This window comes from Globicephala melas, chromosome 14 (assembly GCF_963455315.2).
Source record: "Globicephala melas chromosome 14, mGloMel1.2, whole genome shotgun sequence".
Lineage (NCBI taxonomy): Eukaryota > Metazoa > Chordata > Mammalia > Artiodactyla > Delphinidae > Globicephala > Globicephala melas.
This window is the reverse complement of record NC_083327.1, coordinates 22,294,360-22,314,834: the sequence shown is the minus strand read 5'-3', so window position 1 is coordinate 22,314,834 and position 20,475 is coordinate 22,294,360. Positions and strand designations below refer to the sequence as shown.

The following is a 20,475-nucleotide window of genomic DNA, read 5'->3' as shown; positions in this document are numbered from 1 at the left end:
AGTAAGGCTAGCAGAGGGTCAGTGATTTTCAAGAGCTCAAGTTTTATTTGTGGCAGAACAAATAACAGCTGGAATCCTGGCCACTTGGCCCCTTGTTCCGGTTTTAAATTGTATTACAGGGCTCCCCACAAACTTTCTTAGGTGTCCCCAGGGTCCCCTGATCATAAACAGTATTCCCAGAGCTTCGACTGCCTGGAATGGTGTCGATTTGGGTCCCAAACTTCAAAGTCCTTCTCAGGCTTATGATTCAATGAAAACACAGTTATCAAGATATTCAGGGGAGAAAATGGACAAAGAAAAAGTGCCACGGATAAAAGGAAAGTGAGAAAATAAAACTTTACATTTTAAAAAAATGTATAGTGTAAAGAGACTTCAGAACTTTCTTTCCTTTTTGGAAATGTGATTTGTCTACCTGCCTACTTGAATGAGTGACACATCACATCTCAATCAGACCGTAGGTGACAAGAAACAGCGAGGGAATAAAGTCCCTGGATGACAAAAATCAGGATCCAATACAATCTCAGATTGGAAGGACAGGCTAATTTTAACAAGACAAAATGTAATGGGGGCAGATGTAGAATTCCTGCGCTGGCGGGGGTCAACAGTCCAATCATACTCGGGCAGGGCTACTGGGATTGTCCTGTAAAATAACAGTCCTTCCTTTTAAAACGGTCAGTGCCAAAAAGCTTCATAATGTTTCTCTAAGTCTTACTTTGGGGAGGGCCTAATAATCATAAATAATTGGGAGAGATGATTTTAAATGTGTATGGTTAGGAATCAATTATTCAAACATAATGGCTTCATTAATAAGAAAATTCCTTTTCAGGTGATACAGAAACTGTTAGGGTCGGGCTTGCTTCTAGAAAGGTCCACCAACCAGAAGGACCAAAATATTTCAAGCAACTTAATTGGCTGTAAAGAATCCCATTGGTTAGGGACTTCCCTGGCGGTCCAGTGGCTAAGACTCCGTGCTCCCAATGCAGGGGGCCTTGGTCTGGTGCCTGGTCAGGGAACTAGATCCCACATGCCACAACTAAAGACCCCACATGCCACAACTAAAAGATCTCGCGTGCCACAACTAACAGATCCCGCGTGCCGCAACTAAGACCTGGCACAGCTGAATAAATTAATTAATTAATTTTTAAAAAAAGAATCCCATTGGTTCCTATAGTACATCTATTCCTAAGTTAGAAGGTATCAGTTAATGGCCTCCATGCTCCTTACAGGTAGCTACTTAGACTACATTTTCAATACGTTGAAACATTGACAGAGCAAAGCACAGTGGTCCAATGCCTGATGAACTATGGTTGAGAGGTAAGAGCTGTCCTCTCTTATTTCCTGATTTTTATTGGAATCATTGCCTTTTCAGCAATTGTTAATATAATCATGTGGGGTTTTTTCCCTTTTAATCTGTTGGTGTAATAAATTACGGAACCATCCTTGCATTCCTGGATCAAACTCTACCTGGTCACATTGTACTATTCTGATATGTGCTGTATTTTATTAAGTAAGGTTATTAAGAATTTTTGTTTCTAATTCATAATTGGGATTGCTCTATAGTTCTTGTATTATTTCTCTCACTCTCATTTATATTTACCTGGTTTTGGTATTAAGGTTGCACTGGTTTCATAACACAAATCCAGCTTTCCATTTTGCTCTATGCTTTACAATAGTTTAAACAACATTGGAATTGTTTTTTTGTTAAAATACAGAACAGGGCTGTGAAACCATCTGGCTCTAGCGCTTTTTTAAAGGTTGCATCTTTAATCACATTTCTAATCTTTTCTATGGTAATTAGACTATTTAAGTTTTCTGCTTCTTGGGTGAACTAAAAAATTTTTTTTTGTTATGGTTAAATATACATAACATAAAATTTACCATTTTAACCATTTTTTACTTTATAATTCAGTGGCATTAAGTATATTTCCAATGTTGTGCAATCATCACCATTATTCAATTCCAGAACTTTTAATTATCCCAAACAGAAACTCTGTAGCCATTAAACAATAATTCCCCTCTCCCCCAGCCCCTGCTAACTTCTATCCTACTTTTCTTTTCTTTCTTTTTTATTACTTTGGCCTCACCACATAGCATGTGGGATCTTAGTTCCCCGACCAGGGATCAAACCTGGGCCCTCGGCAGTGAAAGCACATAGTCCTAACCACTGGACTGCCAGGGCATTCCCCCCACGCTACTTTTCATCTCTATTAATTTGCCTGTTCTAGGTGCCTTATACAAGTGGAATCATACAATATTTGTCCTTTTGTGCCTCTCTTATTTCACTTAGCATAATGTTTTCAAGGTTCATCCATGTCACAGCATGTATCAGAATTCTATTCCTTTTTAAGGCTGACTAATATTCCACAGCAATAATGTGGCTGTCTGTAAGCCAGGAAGAGGGCCCTAAGAGGGCCTTCTGCAGCTCTGAAAATTACAAGGGCCTGCCCTGTAATTATGCCCTGCCCCATCAGTGCCACTCACAGAAACCTGTCCCACAGACAGGAACCAAATCTGCCAGCACCTTTATCTTGGACTTCCCAGCTTCTAGAACTGTGAGAAATAAATGTTTGCTGTTTACCCACCTAGTCTGTGGTATTATGTTACAGCAGCCTAAACAGACTAAGACAGCTATTGATATGGGGATTACACTGATTGATGTAGAATCAGCCTTGCGTTTTCACTTGCTCATGGTGTAGAATTCTTTACACGTTGCTCTATTTGATGGAAACACAGGCTGAAAGAAGACCAGGCATAGTCACCACCTACTCACCCATCTTGGTTTATATCCTTGGTTTATAACAACTTAAACATGCAACAGCCAGCTCTCACTGGAAACAAACCAACAGGCCTGCTGAGAAAGAATTTTCAGTCTCCAAACAAGTTCCTGGCTTCATTTATTTTCTGAAACCGAAGTCATTACAGCTTAAGAGTAAGAAAAGAGAAAGAAGAAAACTAATAGAGAATCCACCAACAGACCATCTGCACTGGCATCTGAGCAGAGGCCCAAGTGGGCAACTCAGCAGCTTCTAAAGCTTCTTTCCTCTCTAGCTTCCTTATTTTATAGCAACCCTAGAGCGTGGATTAGGTGATGACACTTCGTGGAAGTTTTACAACAGGACGATTACTGGCCTGGAAACCAGTGATCCTCCAATGCGTTTCGTTCGGGAAAGACACAGGTACTTAGGGGGTGTTACCAGTACATTAATCTGGGCTATAAAAGTCAGCTGTGCAGCTTGAGGCTTCCGTTTTCAGCGCAGACTGCTAAGGCAACGGAGCATACACTGCACAGACAGACCCAGGGATGGGACATGCAGCTGACTTGCTGTGTGAACACCCCGGTACGGACTGGGCCTCTGGGCCACCGCACCCAGCAGGCCTGCCCGGAGCTGGGGAAAGAGGGCCTGCCTTCACCCCCGCTGAACACCACTGCAGACACAGCAAGAGGGCAACAGAAGAGGCCCCGCAGAGCAAGGCACCCCTCCCAAGACTTCCCCAGAGGCCACGAGCAAGCAGCCGAGAGACTCAGGGCTGACCCCGGACTCCCGTTCCAACAGCGGCGACGGCTGCCTCTCCTGAGGTGCTTGAGTCAGTGTTAAGGGTCCATCCCCGACGTTTCGAGGCTTGCTCTCCTCAGTCACAGCACGTCTCCCCCTCAGGCCCAGGCAGGGACTTAAGTCTGACCCATGACACCAATTCTTACACTGCCCTCTCCCTCCCCCAAAGGAGCATCTCCGGGGGGCGCCCCCTACCTTTGCGGGAAACACTAGCTTACCTAACACCCTCATCATCCTAAGTGAACCCTCACTGAGCCTTTCCTAGTATTAACCCAGCAACGTGCCACGCACGTCTCACAGGTGGGCCACACGACAATTCACAGCATGCATTTGCCTTCCCACGCTCAAGACGTGGATCTCCTGCAGGTGAACTTGTTTCTAGCTTGCGTTACGGCATCGATAATATCAGTACTCCGTGGTGTTCCACAAAAAGCGTCATGAATTCCAGGCATCTAACCACCGACTTGGCAGCGCTCTGCAGAGAGCATTGCCCCGTCCCACACACGGGGCTCCAGGCTCCCGGGAGGAAGGCCCGGAGCAGTGAGCTGGTTCCCAGCCGGCTGCTCGTTAGAGTCATGGGGGCTGTGAAACAAGCCCGGCCACACCCCACATCAGTTAAATCAGAACCTGGGCATCAGTATCTTTTTAAGGCTCTCCAGGTGATCATACATGTGGTCAATACTGAAAACTGCCGACCTACCGAGGGGAACTTCTGTGCCTCTGAGGACCACGGATGCAAGTGAGAAAACAGTGATTATGATAATAACTACCCTCCTCTGAGCTCGTTCCACATCCTTACTACACTGTACAAGCACTCTGCGTGGATCACCTCATTTGACCCTGACAGCAAATCCCCGAGGTAGGGGTTAGGCTGATTTTACAGACAGGAAACCAAGGTTCAAGGAGGCCAGGGTCACAGAGATGGTGAAGTGATTCTCTGCCTCTGCTCTTGGGAAGGAAAAATTGGGAGATTTTTAAACGGGTGACAAAGTCATAGAGACAGGAAGTGGAGCTGTCGTTGCCAGGGCAAGGGGGGTGTGGGGTGGAAGTGTTTAAGGGGTACTGAGTTTCCGTCAGGAAGATGAATTCTGGAGATAGATGGGGCTGGTGGTTGCACAAAAATGTGAATGGACTTAATTCCATTGAACACTTAAACACAGTTAAAGTAGTAAGTTTTGCGTTATGTATATTTTACTATAATTTTTAAAAATGAAAAGAATTTAAAAATAAAAATATAAAGTGGGTGAAAGCGAGAGAGATGACTAAGTGCCCCATTTCAGGCGCAGTGCAATTCCAGGTCATCTCCGGGTTATCTTCCTTGTCTTTGAGCTATTTCACAAGTCTGTAAGTCTTAGTACCCTGAGGGTGATGCCAACAAAGTGTGTCTAGCAGATTCAGTGTATACTGGCCAGTTTTATACCTAATAAGCAAATTTATTTCCGCTTTCCCGAGACCTGCATATTTGTACTTTTCTGCATTCTCTTTTGAAGCAGTTGCAACATCTTACTGGTTCCCTCACTAATTGATTAAATAAAATCTGAACACGTGTTCGTTTATACGAGTTGCTCAGAATTACCACCATATGTCAAGTTTCCCTGATTTCTGACAATAAACTACAAAGGCCTGAGTTTGCCCGGTGGAGATTTTCTTCCCACAGGGTGATGCTTCCAGCTGTTGGAGAACAAAAAGAGGATTTTCTGTGTGACCTGACGTGTAACTCCGCACCCTCAGGGCCCCCATGGAGCGTGTGGACCCAAGAGCAGGACCGGGGCTGCATCAGCCCTGCGCAGGCCCAGCCCTCACTCAGGAGGTGAGAACACACTGGCTACTGCGTGTGAGATGCGAAGTCCCAGGCCGCCTTGGGAGGGTGAGGAAGGGGAGGAGATGTGTGGAGACTCCCACCACTGACCTCCCATCAGCCACCCCTTGCTTTTCCCCCTGACTCCCGGGAAGCTGGCACTAGACACAGGCCAGAGCTGGTGAAAAAGAGAAAACTCTATGAACCCATGACGAAGGGGACAGGAACAAAGGCCAAATAGAGCCACTGCCGAGAACTCCTGGCGAGGAATGGAGAAAGGCAGGATAAATTCGGAAGAAGGGCCAGGAAAAGAGGGAGGAGGGAGGGGCTGGTACAGCACTGGTCACAGCGCGCTTAAAGGGCAGTGTTCCCAGGCCCCCCTCTCTCTGCCGGGAGAGTGTACACCAGTGCAAGCTCCACGCAGAGCCGTTCTGCTCCAGCTCTGAAAATTACAAGGGCCTGCCCTGTAATTATGCCCTGCCCCATCAGTGCCACTCGCAGAAACCTGTCCCACAGACAGAACCACGCTGTGCAGTAAGACCTCAGGACAAGGTCAGTGGCTGCCACATAATTTCTAAGAGCAGAAGATAAACAGCATCTAAATGCCCATCGATAGGGGATGGGTGAAGCCAATTACGGTTCACTGAAGAAAAGCAAAGGGAAGAAGGGTGTGTATAGTGTCCTACAGTTTTTACAGAAGCAATCTGTGGGGCAATACATAGAGATACATCTATTTGCACATATATGCATAAACTATCTCAGGAAAAAAACGCAAGAAACAGGTAACAGAGGTTGCCTTCAGAAAAGGAGACACTGAGCCGCTGGGAGAGAGTGTGAAAGACTTATCAACTTTTTGTGCCTTCTGTTTTAGAACCATGTGAATGTTAATCTTACCTGTTCAAAATATTTAAATTGGTTATATCTTTTTTTTTTTTTTTTAATTTTTGGCTGTGCCGCGCGGCATGTGGGATCTTAGTTCCCCAACCAGGGATCAAACTCGTGCCCCCTGCAGTGGAAGCATGGATTCTTAACCACTGGACTGCCAGGGAAGTCCCTTTTATATCTTTTTAAACAAATGTATGGAGTCTTCTGGAAGAAGCATGCGACAGACAACACGTTCTCTCAAGTGGACACTTCATCTGATCAACGGCCCTGTAAGCGTCTGTTTCTCACGCCGTCCTCCTCTTGGGGACTGGGGATTGGCAGCTTTCAGGAAAGGACTACAAACCAACAGGCTGGCGAACAAGTGCAGACCCACCCCACTCCAGTAAGTCCTAATATTAGACACACTCCCACAGAATCAAAACCAAAGCAAATGAACATCAACAAAAAAGATCCTTGGCTTCCACTGTTCTGGCTGCATTTCTTGAGGCCGTGAATGTACAGCATTTATCCACCTCCAGCCTTCCCTTGGGAGTGGCTGCTCAAAGTATCCACCAGCCCTGCACGCTCTTCACTTCTGCAGACACGATCAAAAGTCATGCTTGGGAAAGTGACGTTACTACAGTCAAACCATTTGCGGTTCTCTTTTTAAAAGTTTAAAGTTTGTATTTATTGGAGCATAGTCATTCACTAGTAATGGGATACCTGATATGAAAGCTCCACAGGAGCCACAAACAACCTACAAATGTGTCGGGGCCCAGGTGAGGCCACCCAAAATAGGCCTCAATAGCACAGTGATTATTTTGAATTAAAGTTACTTGAGGGCTTCCCTGGTGGCGCAGTGGTTGAGAGTCCGCCTGCCGATGCAGGGGACGCGGGTTCGTGCCCCGGTCCGGGAAGATCCCACATGCCGCGGAGCGGCTGGGCCCGTGAGCCATGGCCGCTGAGCCTGCGCATCCGGAGCCTGTGCTCCGCAACGGGAGGGGCCACGACAGCGAGAGGCCCGCGTGCCGCAAAAAAAAAAAAAACAAAGTTACTTGAGAAATAGCCGGTGAGGAAAAATACTTTAAAAAAACATTCTGACCACCCCACCTCTTTCTCTCTGACAGCAGGAAATAAATCTCCCCTGTGAAGATACCCTCCCTATAAAACAGGGGGATAGAAAGCATCCTTCCTACCAAAGCTAGAGAATTCAAGGCGAAGAAAGCTGTATAAGCAAACTTTTTCATGAGTCTGCTTTCCCAAGTACAAGCCCCTTTGTTTTGTTAACTCTTCACAAATAATTGTTCCTTTGTCTAAGAATGATATATAAACAAACTGCTTTGGTCACTTTGGGACGGGGTGGGCGGGGATCCCATTTCTGTGAGACCTCTGTGTGTATGAATTAAATTCTTTTCTCCTGTTGATGGGTCCTGTGTCAACTTAATTATTAGACCAACCAAAAGGACTTCGGGCGGGGGGGTGAGGGGAAATTTCCCCCTCCCCAACAAATGACTGGAACAAAGTTATTAAACCCCCTTAAGTTTATTTCCTTATATAACAATTACTATATTTAGAACAGCTTACTTTTTAAAAAATCAAGGTATGATTTACATTCAGTAAAATTCACCATTTTTAAGTATTCAGTTTGATGCGTCTGGATCAATGTATAGAATCAGAGAAAACCACCAGTGCAAGCAAAACAGAGATTTTCATTTCCTCCCCCAAATTTCCATCTGCTTTTCTTTCTCCCCACCCCCACCTCCCACCACCCCGGTCATCCCTTTCTACCATCCCTGGTCCCTGGCAATCACTTATCTATTTTCTGTTCCTATAGTTTTGGCTCTTCTAAAAAGTCCTACAAAGGGAATCACACTGTGTGTGGCCTTTTGTGTCTGGCTTCAAATGCATAACGCTTTGAGAGTCATTCAAGTTTTTCCTCTATTGGTAGCTCAGTCCTTTCTGCTGCTGAATAGCATTCCCCAGTATGTTCATCAATTCAGCAGCATGGATGAGAGGAGGTTTACTTTAAGGAATGGGCTCTTGCCGATTGTGGAGGCTTGGCAAATCCTAGCTGCAGGTAGGCAGGCCGGCTGGAAGCAGAATTCTCTCTTCATTCAGTGCTGGACACCGCTACACAGTTGTCACCTCGTTTAATCCTCACAGCAACCCCGCAAGGTGGGGGATTAGCCTCATTTTTCAGATGAGGGCACTGACTGGCCTGTGTCCTCCCCTCAGGACTCCCCGCCTGGTACTCGGACCACGACTCTCAGACCATAAGATATGCTGGTTGTTGCATCATCAGGACTGCCTGGTAACGGCTGCCCCATCCAGCGCTTACCATGTGCCAAGTGCTGTTCTAAGTACCTCGCATAATTGATTCCGCTGGTGCTGAAACAACCTCATGAGGTAGCCAGTACTACCTAACCCTCACCTCAGAGGTGATGATATGAATGACAAAGGGAACAAGTAACTTCCCCAAGATCACAGAGCTAGTAAATACGCTGGCGTTTGAACCCAGGCGAGTCTGCCTCCTGGGTCCAGGTCATACCCTCTGCACTACACTTCCTTGGTCGGGAATTCCTGAAGTGGCTTGAAAACTCTGGGAATGGTGTGTCTGTGGTGTTGGAGGTGGGGGGCGGAGAAGGCCTTTGGCCTAAGCCCCTCCCACAGGATGGCCTCTTTCTCTGTGTGCATTGATGTGGAGAAGCAGCTGGGGAAGGGTGGCTGGCGGGGTGCTGGAAGGAACAGGGACTGCGCAGGTGCCGTCCTAGCGTGGGCCTCGCAGCCAGACAGGGCTGGTTCCCCCCGGGCTTACTGACCACTTAACTGGGAAGTTACTCAACTGCTCGAACTGCTTCCTGCTCAGCGCCTCCCTTTCCCCTTTGGTATCACACAGACAGGAGCATTTCAGTGAGATGGTAAATACACAGCACTGGGCCAGTGCTGGCACAGACACTCGGCACACATTTCTGAACTTGATTTCATGTTTCACAGATTACTCAAGTAATATATGCTTGTTTTAATAAGCGGAAAAATACAATGGAAAAATCTATAAAAGCAAAGCTAATCATCTTCACTGCCAGGCAAACGGCGTCAGCAGTCTATTGTGTTCCCCACAGTTCTCTGTGCTCACACAAATAGAGGCAGGCTGGCAGACAGAAGTGGACTTGCGCTTTAACCAAAATGCATCAGACTGTACCCATCACTTGCTACTTTCCTATTTGCCGTTTTCATTTATCAATGGATATAACTGGTCAATATAAATGTAACTTTTTTCCAATTTCTTTGTGCATGAACATGTATGCAGATGTAACATTTTACATAAATTACATAAATTAGATACACATGACATTGCGTAAGTTTGCATACGGTCTTTAGTTCTTTTTTTTCCTTGCCTTCCTCCCTTCCTTCCCTTCCTCCATGTTTTACCCCCCCATGTTGCCTCTTGCTGAGTTTTCTGCCCATCCACTCAGCAGTGAACTCTGGGGGGCTCACTTTCTATGCCTTGAGGCCCTGCGGTCTGTACTTCTTAATCATCTAAATCCTATGTCATTACTCAGGGGTGGTGGTAGGTATCAAATAGAAGTTTGATAAACATTAATTTTATGAATGAAACTGCATTTTTCTTAACTAAAGCTGCATCAAATAACCTCTGTCTGGTTACTTTCAGAGAAAACGAAAGCTGTGGTGAAACATCCCAAGGACCAGCTTCCTAAAAGTTCTTTAAAAAGATACTGGAGTGGGACTTCCCTGGTGGCACAGTGGTTAAGAATCCTCCTGCCGGTGTAGGGGACACGGGTTCGAGCCCTGGTCTGGGAAGATCCCACATGCCGCGGAGCAACTAAGCCGTGCGCCACAATTACCGAGCCTGTGCTCTAGAGCCCACGAGCCACTAACTACTGAGCTCGTGTGCTGCAACTACGGAAGCCCGTGCACCTAGAGCCCGTGCTCTGCAATAAGAGAAGCCACCGCTTGACGCAACTAGAGAAAGCCCGTGTGCAGCAACGAAGACCCAACACAGCCAAAAAACAAACAAATAAATAAATTTACTAAAAAAAAAGTTGCTAAAAAAAAGAACGAAATAATGCCATTAGCAGCAACACAGGTGGACCTAGAGATTCTCATACTGAGTGGAGTAAGTCAGACAGAGAAAAACAAATATATGATATCACTTATATGTGGAATCTAAAAAAAGAGTACAAATGAACTCATCTACAAAACAGAAATAGATTACAGATGTAGAAAACAAACTTATGGTTACCAGAGGGTAAGTGTGGGGAGGGATAAAGTGGGAGATTGGGATTGACATGTACACACTACTATATATAAAAGAGATAACTAATAAGGACCTACTGAATAGCACAGGGAACTCTACTCAATACTCTGTAATGACCTATAGGGGAAAAGAATGGATATATGTATATGTATATATGTATACATATATATATGTATATATACATATATATGTATATATGTATATGTATAACTGATTCACTTGCTCTACAGCAGAAACTAACACAACATTGTAAATCAACTATACTCCAATAAAATTTTTAAAAAAAAGAATTTAAAATGTTTAAGTGTAGTTTCTACACCAACTCCCAGTTCCCAAGCCCACTGCCTCTGATGACTTGTCCTGTGCATGGCAACTCCACTCGTGCTTGGTAGATAAGGTATCATACCCACACACTATTAGCTACCAGGTAAAATCCCCATGAGGACAGAAGAGGCTGCCCTTATCTGAGGCGCCTGGTGTAACAGAGATGACATCAGCATGGCAGCCAGGAGATCCCGGTTCTGGTGCCACCTGTGGCATGCCCTAGCTTGTATGTCACTTCCCTTTTGGGGCCTCCATTTCCTCACAAGTCCAAAAGAAAACGCTCATGGAGCTCTGGGGATGAGCAGCACATATACGAAAATAACTTGCAAAGTATAAAATGTTACACACATGTACAATACACTATTGGGAAAGTGCTTTATTAAAGTACCTGGGCACATGAGTTACTAGTCAGTAAAACATTTGCAGATTATATCTCCTATGTGTAAGATGCCAAGGAAGATGCTCTAGTAACAAGCAGCCCACAGGATGTTCCCAACCCAAAGTCATAAACACACAGGGAAAACATGGTGTTTAAGAGCAAAAACTCTGGAGCCAGATGGCCAGGGTTCAAATCCCAGTCCTGAAACTTTCTGAAACTTTGGGAAGGTTACCTCACCTCTCCTTGCCTCAGTTTCCTCATCTGTATAATGAGAACAGAGTTGTGGTGAGGTTTAGAGGACTTAATCATTGTAGACTCTTACAAGAGTAGCTGACACCTAGTAAGCACTGAGTGTAAGCAACTTACACTAAACAACGTTACTCCCCTCACTGGACACACATGGGGCCTAATGAGTGAGCACTGTGCTAGGCACTGGAGGGGTTAAAAAAACAGACCCAATATTTTGTGCCCACTTAGATTTTGTAACTGCAGCCACATGTGTTATCACATTTAGGCCCTATGGAAATCCTCTAAGTTTGGGGAGGAAAATGAGACCTGTAAAGTGAAGAAATTTGCCTACATCTGTGCTTCTCAGCAAGGGGCAATTTTGCCCCCCTCCCAGGGGATATTTGGCACAGTCTGGAGACATTTTTGATCGTCACAACCAGGGAGAAGGGAGTATCATGCATCTAATGAACAGAGGCCAGAGATGCTGCAAGGCAGTCTACAATGCATAGGACAACCTCCCACAGCAAAGAATTATCTGGCCCAAAACATCAATAGCGCAGAAGCTGAGAAACTCTGGCCTACATGAACAAGCAGTTAATAAGCAGTAGAGCAGACACCTGTACCAAGGTCTTTGGATTCCAAATCCAGAGCTTTCCTTCTGTGTCAAACACAGAGAAATACAAAAGAGAAACTGGCCCAGGTCAGAGTGATAGTCTGCTGGGGAGTTCTGAGCACCCACAGAGTGGTATGCAATTATGAGGGACTCAGAGCCAACGCACAGCAAGTGCTGCACCAGTGCAGAGGAAGTGAGTTCCACGCAGGGCACCTGCACAGAACCATTCTCGGTGGACTTCCTGGTGGTGGAGGCTCATGAGCTGGGTTCTGAGTGGGCAGGCCTTCGGGGGCACAGTGGATACAAAAGCCCTTTCAGGAGGCAGCTGCAAGTTAGAATCTATGAGCTGACTTCCCAACAGCAACACTCAAAACAATAAAACAAAATTGCCTTCGAAGTTCTAGGTTTCATCCCAAATTGTCAATTAAATGAGAGGGTATAATAAAGATTCTCTTTTCAGATATGCAGACTCTCAAAACATTTGTCTCCCATGTGCCCTCTCTTAGGAAACTGCCAGAGGATATGCACCACCAAAATGAGGGTGACATGGGTTTTGGCAAACAGGGGGTCTAACACAGGGGAGAGGTGAAAGGAATTCTCAGGATGACTCCATGCATCAGAACTAGAGAGTAGCCCAGATCAAACTGGAACAGAAGTATGGATGACTCCAGAAGGGATATCTCCAGGAAAAGAATAAAACTGGTAAATATGTGATAGGCTTAACCATGGAAATTACACTAAGAACTGGTTTTGTTTTGTTTTTCCCCAGCGACGCTACACGGCTTGCAGGATCTCAGTTCCCTGACCAGGTATTGAACCTGGACCATGGCAGTGAAAGCCTGGATTCCTAACCACTAGGCCACCAGGGAACTCCCCCTAAGAACTGTTTTACAGAGTTGAAAGGTAGAGGAAACATCTAACTATACGTTTGAATAAAACTAAACAAATTTAAAAATCAAGGCAATGATCAAGTTCAGGGAAAGCAGCAAGTTATACAAACAATGGAAATGTAATGATAGTACAATTATTGGCTCACCAGTGAAGAGTATTTATATAATCACACTAATTGTGGATCTGCTCCAAAATTGTGATACAACTACATAGGGAGAAATGTGGGAGAGAAAGGGGCAATAGATTGTGTCTAAAATTGATTAGTCTCTCCTGTGCGCTCATTCTCAGGAAGGCATTCGAGCTGTGCTATTCAATATGGTAGCCAATAAATGACATATGGTAGATTATTGATGAAGATAACTAAATAAGTTTTATAAGATTTTTTCATAAAGAAGACATTTTATTATGTTTGGTTTGACAGTATACTATATAAAAAATCCAAGGGGGGCTTCCCTGGTGGCGCAGTGGTTGAGAGTCTGCCTGCCGATGCAGGGGACACGGGTTCGTGCCCTGGTCCGGGAAGATCCCACATGCCGTGGAGAGGCTGGACCTGTGAGCCATGGCCGCTGAGCCTGCGCGTCCGGAGCCTGTGCTCCGCAACGGGAGAGCCCACAGCGGTGAGAGGCCCGCGTACCGCTAAAAAAAAAAAAAAAATCCAAGGTATCTATGAAAAAAAATGTTTTAACATCTTTACTGGAGTATAACTGCTTTACAATGGTGTGTTAGTTTCTGCTTTATAACAAAGTGAATCAGCTATACATATACATATATCCCCATATCTCCTCCCTCTTGCATCTCCCTCCCACCCTCCCTATCCCACCCCTCTAGGTGGTCACAAAGCATGGAGCTGATCTCCCTGTGCTATGTGGCTGCTTCCTACAAGCTATCTATTATTACATTTGGTAGTGTATATATGTCCATGCCATTCTCTCACTTCGTCCCATCTTACCCTTCCCCCTCCCTGTGTCTTGAAGTCCATTCTCTATGTCTGCGTCTTTATTCCTGTCCTGCCCCTAGGTTCTTCAGAACCACTTTTTTTTTTTTTAGATTCCACATATATGTGTTAACATACGGTATTTGTTTTTCTCTTTCTGACTTACTTCACTCTGTATGACAGACTCTAGGTCCATCCACCTCACTACAAATAACTGTTTCATTTCTTTTTATGGCTAATATTCCATTGTATATATGTGCCACATCTTCTTTATCCATTCATCTGTCGATGGACACTTAGGTTGCTTCCATGACCTGGCTATTGTAAATAGTGCTGCAATGAACATTGTGGTACATGACTCTTTTTGAATTATGGTTTTCTCAGGGTATATGCCCAGTAGTGGGATTGCTGGGTCGTATGGTAGTTCTGTTTTTAGTTTTTTAAGGAAACTCCAGACTGTTCTCCATAGTGGCTGTATCCATTTACATTCCCACCAACAGTGCAAGAGGGTTCCCTTTTATCCACACCCTCTCCAGCATTTATTCTTTGTAGATTTTTTGAGGATGGCCATTCTGACTGGTGTGAGGTGATACCTCATTGTAGTTCTGATTTGCATTTCTCTAATGATTAGTGATGTTGAGCATCCTTTCATGTGTTTGTTGGCAGTCTGTATATCTTCTTTGGAGAAATGTCTATTTAGGTCTTCTGCTCATTTTGGGGTTCGGTTGTTTGTTTTTTTGATATTGAGCTGCATGAGCTGCTTGTAAATCGAAATTATTAACCAATTAAAAAATGTAATAAATTTGAAAGTCCACATGATGCAAGTGAATATTAAATACCTAAAATTAAGCTTGGTATTATGTTTATATAATAATATATACACATAATATATATACATATATATAATAATATGTGTGTGTTTATATATATGTGTTTATATAATAATATAAACACATAATATATATGTGTTTTAATATAACTAAACAAATTAAATGTAATTTCAACTTGTGGAGCCTTAAAAAAAAACCAAACAATGTGGTAGTCCAGCCACACATGGCATTTAAACTTAATTAATTAAATTTAAAATTCAGTTCCTCAGTCATCCTAGCCACATTTCAAGTACAGCCAACCCTTGAACAACATGAGGGTTAAGGGTGCCAACCCTCCGCGCTGTCAAAAATCCGAGTATAACTGATATTCATATTCCCAGGTCCTCCATACCCATGGTTCCTCAGTATATGCGGCTGCAAATCCGCAGATTCAACAAACCACCGACCACATGGTACTATAGTATTCACTATTGAAAAAAATGTACGTGTAAGTGGACCCGCGCAGTTCAAACTCTTCTGTTCAACTGTCCTCAACAGCCATGTGTTGCTACTCTGTTTAGACAGCACAGATATTGAACATTTCACCATCACAGAAAGTTCTCTCAGACAGCACTGCACTAGAGGGTGTACCACAACAAAACAAAGAAGGAGAAAGACACTGGGGCCCAGAAAATACAAAGTCAACATATATAAAAGCGGTAAGGGGAATCCCTAGGGTAAGAGTAAAGGCAGATCCTCAGACAGCCGCCAGAGGCTGAGAGCCTCCAGTGCAGACTGAAGCAGGGGAAGGGGCTCCAGGGGACAGCTCTTCCAGGAGAATCAGTGGAGAGACTACCGAACATTCTGCACATCCAGAGATTACACAGATGGGGACGATTAGTGACAGTAAGAGACAAAACTAAAGAAATAAATATAAGACAATTATAAACACCAGGGTAAACAAATTATTGCAAAAAAGTTAATGTTATGATAGTACCTACCACAGGGCTCAGCTATAACTGGAATAAACTGGTTAAAATATGTAAAAATGAAATGCTGAGGTCATTGTTATGAAAGTATGTGTGAGAGGGCAGGAGAGGGAAAGAAAGCTAAATCTTAAATCATCGCTTTTCACATCGTTAAACAGATAATGCCAAAAATGGAAAAAATCAAGATTTAGCAGTATCACGATATCTTTATGGATGTAAGCACTAAAAGAATCTACTGGATTTCCCTGGTGGCGCAGTGGTTGAGAGTCCGCCTGCCAATGCAGGGGACGTCGGTTCGTGCCCCGGTCTGGGAAGATCCCACATGCCATGGAGCGGCTGGGCCCGTGAGCCTGCGCGTCCAGAGCCTGTGCTCCGCAACGGGAGAGGCCACAACAGTGAGAGGCCCGCGTACCGCAAAAAAAAGAATCTACCAAAAGAGTTGAAAGTAATTGCCTACGGAGAATCAAAACTGGAAGGCAAACATAGTAAAAATATCTGATGCTTTAACTTATGGGTATGTGCAACATAAAAATTAAAATATACCTAAATTGTTTTTAAATTAAAAATTGAACTGATTAATCAAATTAGTAGTATTTACATATTCATTAGAAATATTAAAATAAATGCCAGGGGAAAAAGAAATCTGAAAAATTTAAAAGTTTTTTCTGCAGAGGAGCAGATTGGAGTATTTGTTAAAAGCCTTCTTAACGGTATTTGAACTTATTCTTTTAAAGCTTCTATGTGCAGGCTTTACTTTGATAATTATTAAAAAGCAAGTGATGTAAAAAAAAATAATAACAAGCATTGGTGAGGACACAGAGACTGGAAGCTTCATACACTGCTGTTGGGAATGTAAAATGGTAGATACTCTGTAATATAGCTTGGCAGTTCCTTAAAACGTTAAACATAGATTTACCATGTGAACCAGCAATTCCACTCCAAGGTATCTACCCAAGAGAAATGAGAACAAATATGTTCACAGCAGCATTATTCGTAATAGTTCTAAACCAGAAACAACCCAAAATGTCCATCAGTTGATGACTGGATAAACAAAATGTGATATATGTATATAGTGGAATAATATTCTGCAATAAAAGAAAATGCATGCTACAACACAGATGAACCTTGAAAACAGTAGGCTAAATGAAAATACCCAGACACAAAAGACCACATAATGTATGATTCTATTTATATAAAATGTCCATAAAAGGGAAATTTGTAGAAACAGAAAGTAGATCAATGGTTGTCAGGAGCTGGGGATGGGAATGGGGAATGAGAGCTAAGAAGTATGGAGTTTCTTACTGGGATTCTAAAATTAGAAATGTACTAAAACTAGAACATGGTGTTGGTTGCACAACTCTGTAAATACATTAAAAATTATCATATTTCAGGGACTTCCCTGGTGTTTCAGTGGTTAAGACTCCACGCTCCCAATGAAGGGGGCCTGGGTTCGATCCCTGGTCGAGGAACTAGATCCCGCACGCCGCAACTAAGACCTGGCGGAGCCAAATAAATAAATACTTTTAAAAAAATTATCAAATTTCACACTTAAAATGGGTAAGCTTTTTGGCATGTAAGTTATACCTCAATAAAGCTGTTTTTTAAAAAGCAAATGATACTGTTTAAAAAAGAGAACTTGCAGACTATGAGCTAAGTGCTTTAATAAGTTATTATTATAACAATTCTGAAAGGTTGGTATTATTATCCCCATTTTACAGATAAGGCAACTGAGGCTCAAAGAAGTTAAGCAACTTGCACAATTAGCAAACACAGCAAAGTGAAAATGTGTACACATGTGCCCTAACTACAGAGTTCCTGTACTTTCTCCCATGTGTGACTGCCTGGGTCCTGAAGAGCTGTGGTTAGATCATGCTGAGGCCTGAGTCAAGGTTCCCTTCACCCTGGATTCCATACAACCTAGTCACCACCTAGGTCAGAGTGCTGTTAGGCTAATGAGTGAACTTTGAGTACCCAAAGACTTTCAGTCTCTCTAGAGACCAGCATTGTGATACTGTGACTTACAATAAGAAATACAGTGCTTCCCTGGTAGCGCAGTGGTTAAGAATCCACCTGCCAATACAGGAGACACAGGTTCGAGCCCTGGTCCAGGAAGATCCCGCATGCCGTGGAGCAACTAAGCCTGTGAGCCACAACTACTGAGCCTGTGCTCTAGAGCCCACGTGCCACAACTCCTGAAGCCCGTGCGCCTAGAGTCCGTGCTCTGCAACAGGAGAAGGCACTGCAATGGGAAGCCCGTGCACCACAATGAAGAGTAGCCCCTGCTCGCCGCAACTAGAGAAAGCCCACGGGCTGCAATGAAGACCCAACGTGGCCAAAAATAAAATAAATAAAAAATAAATTAATTAAAAGAAAAAAGAAATACAGATTTGCTCTTAATCTCCGTTCCTGGCTCACAGCTCCTCACAGCTCCTTGGAATTTCCTGAGTGATAAGAGCAACGGGAGCATCTTTTGTTATAATAGTTGGTCTTCTGCTATCAGTTCCTGAAATAGCTCCAGAGCCATAAAGGTGAAAGGAGTGTGTTATTCCTAATAACCTCCTTTCAACCATACCTGAGGTTATATTAATAAGATAACTTATGGAAAGCCCTAAGGATGGAGGGCTGGTTGCCAAGGGAACCAACAGTGATTACAGGTTGGAACTTTCAGTCACACTTCCCTGACCTCCAGGGAGGCGAGAGAGGCTGGAGGTTGAATCAATCACCAATGGCCAATGATTTAGTAAATAATGTCTATGTAATGAAGCCTCCGTAAAAACCCAGAGGACAGAGTTCAGGGAACTTCCGGGTTGGTGAACACACAGAGGTGCTGGGAGGGTGGTGCGCTCAGAGGCATGGAAGCTCAGCCTCCTTTCCCCATACCTTGCCCTCTGCATCTCTTCCATCTGCCTGTTCCTAAGTTATATCCTTTTATAATAAACTGGTAATCTGGTAAGTAAAATGTTTTCCTGAGTTCTGTGAGCTGCTTTAGCCAATTAATTCAACCCAAGGAGTGAGTTGTGGGAACCTCTGATTTATAGCCAGTCAGTCAGAAGCACAGGTGACAACCTGGACTTGTGACTGGTGTCTGAAGCAGTCTTATGGGACTGAGCCCTTAGCCTGTGAGAGCTGATGCTATCTCCAGACAGATACTGCCAGAATTGAGTTAACTGCTTGGTGGTGCTGGAAAAAGCACACATCAGAAGCAGGAAATACACAGACTGCACGTGACTAACCAAAAATGTGAGCTGGCCAATCTTTGCCGTAGGAGGTCAGAGGTCAACAGACGTTACTATTTGAAAATGAAACTTCGCCTCTCTCCATGGCTCTCTCTGGGGTGGCCTGGAGTGGGGGGCTCTGGAGTCATAACTGGGTCCAAGTTGCAGTTTTGCCACTCAGCAGCTGGGGGCCCCTTGAGTAAATTACTTCAATCTTTCTGTGCCTCAGTTTCCTCATCTCTAAAGTGAGGATGAAAAAAGAACCTCTTCTAGAGGCCTATGAAGTGCTTAGAGTAATACCGTTTGCCGTCAGCATTACTTCGTCTATGTATTTGCACTTGTCACCTAACTGGGTAGAGCCTGCCTTACCTCAGTTTTGCTATAAAACTGCCCTTGGGCCTGTGCATTCTCTCGTCTACCATGGTGTCATCTGTTGGTGAGGGGTCAGCAATGCTCTCCAAAGCCTGCCACACATTCTCACTGACCCACGTGAAATCTGCCTAAAGAGGTCATTGGGAGGCATCTGGTCCAAGCCCATCACTGTCCAGATGGGAGCAGTGAGGTTCTGCATGGCGTCTGGGCTGCCCCGTCGTCCACAGGCCTCCCAAGGGAGCCTAACGTGATTCTCACACACTCTACCCAGTAAGTTCTTGTGCCCCAATTTCTCCAGAGAGATCTCTTGTCCATCTGGCTAAAGAAGTAGGTGAGAAAAATCCACACTGCGATTTTAAAGAGGGTCAAATGCTAATTACGAGTGACTCCATTTGAAACATAGCAACGAAAGCATTTCTAATCCTTCTTCTTTCTCCCCAAACCTCCAGCACTGGAAACAAAAAACAAAACCAACCAGTTCTTTGAAAACTGAACGAAACACAACAGTTTTATGGACAATGCTTAAGAGGCAGGCTTTTCCCCAGGGAATGGCTAAAGTGTTTATTCTCTTGTTACCTTGGTAACCGCTACCTTGGCACCCTTGTTGATGAGCTGAACCACATTCTCCGCCTGGCCTTTGTATGCAGCTATGAGCAGGCGTTCTGAAAGCGCGGCGACCGCATCCTGCTGGCTCATGAATTAGGAGAGAAAGACGTTTTCCGGGACGTGGTAGACAAGTTCCTTTGGCTCAACGCGATGCCACGGGCCCAGGCAGGCACCCTCGGGTAAAGACGTTCCGGTCATTGGAAGGGGCCTTCATCACTATGCCATCTTTGGGACCTAGGGGTTACAGAACAAAGCTACCATCAGCACCACTCAGCACCCAGGACAGGCCACACCGCTCCTCCCTGGTTTTAGGGTATCTGCTGATCGCTCAGTGCAGGGGAGGGGAGCTGGGGGAGACAGGACAGGCGGCAAGCACCCTCTGCAGAGCAAACCCTGAACTTGCACGTGGAAGGTGGAGAGTATACGGAAACACCCCGCTCCCATCCCCACCCCCGCAGACTCCAGACCACGGCGAGGTCTGCTCTGCGTCTCCCACCCAGGTAGCAGCGGCCTGACACAATCCCCTGAATGTAGCCTGGTTTCCAGGCCCACCCTTGGCAGGAAACTACACTGTGTGGGAACACACAGGGCCCTCTGGACCGCATTTTGTGGGCCCGCCACGG

The 20,475-nt window shown here is 44.6% G+C and overlaps 1 protein-coding gene across 26 annotated transcripts in view; it reads right to left on the bottom strand.

Annotated features, from left to right (window-relative positions):
* The window catches only part of ANKRD6 (ankyrin repeat domain 6), a 260,264-nt gene that overhangs the window by 120,052 nt on the left and 119,737 nt on the right, over nt 1–20,475 (bottom strand). For all 26 annotated transcript variants that reach the window (XM_060283474.1, XM_060283471.2, XM_060283470.2 and 23 more), the window contains exon 2: nt 19,823–20,086. In XM_060283474.1, the coding sequence (XP_060139457.1) occupies nt 19,823–19,942 (120 nt within the window). In that variant the 5' untranslated portion in view covers nt 19,943–20,086. The remainder of the gene's footprint in view (nt 1–19,822; nt 20,087–20,475) is intronic.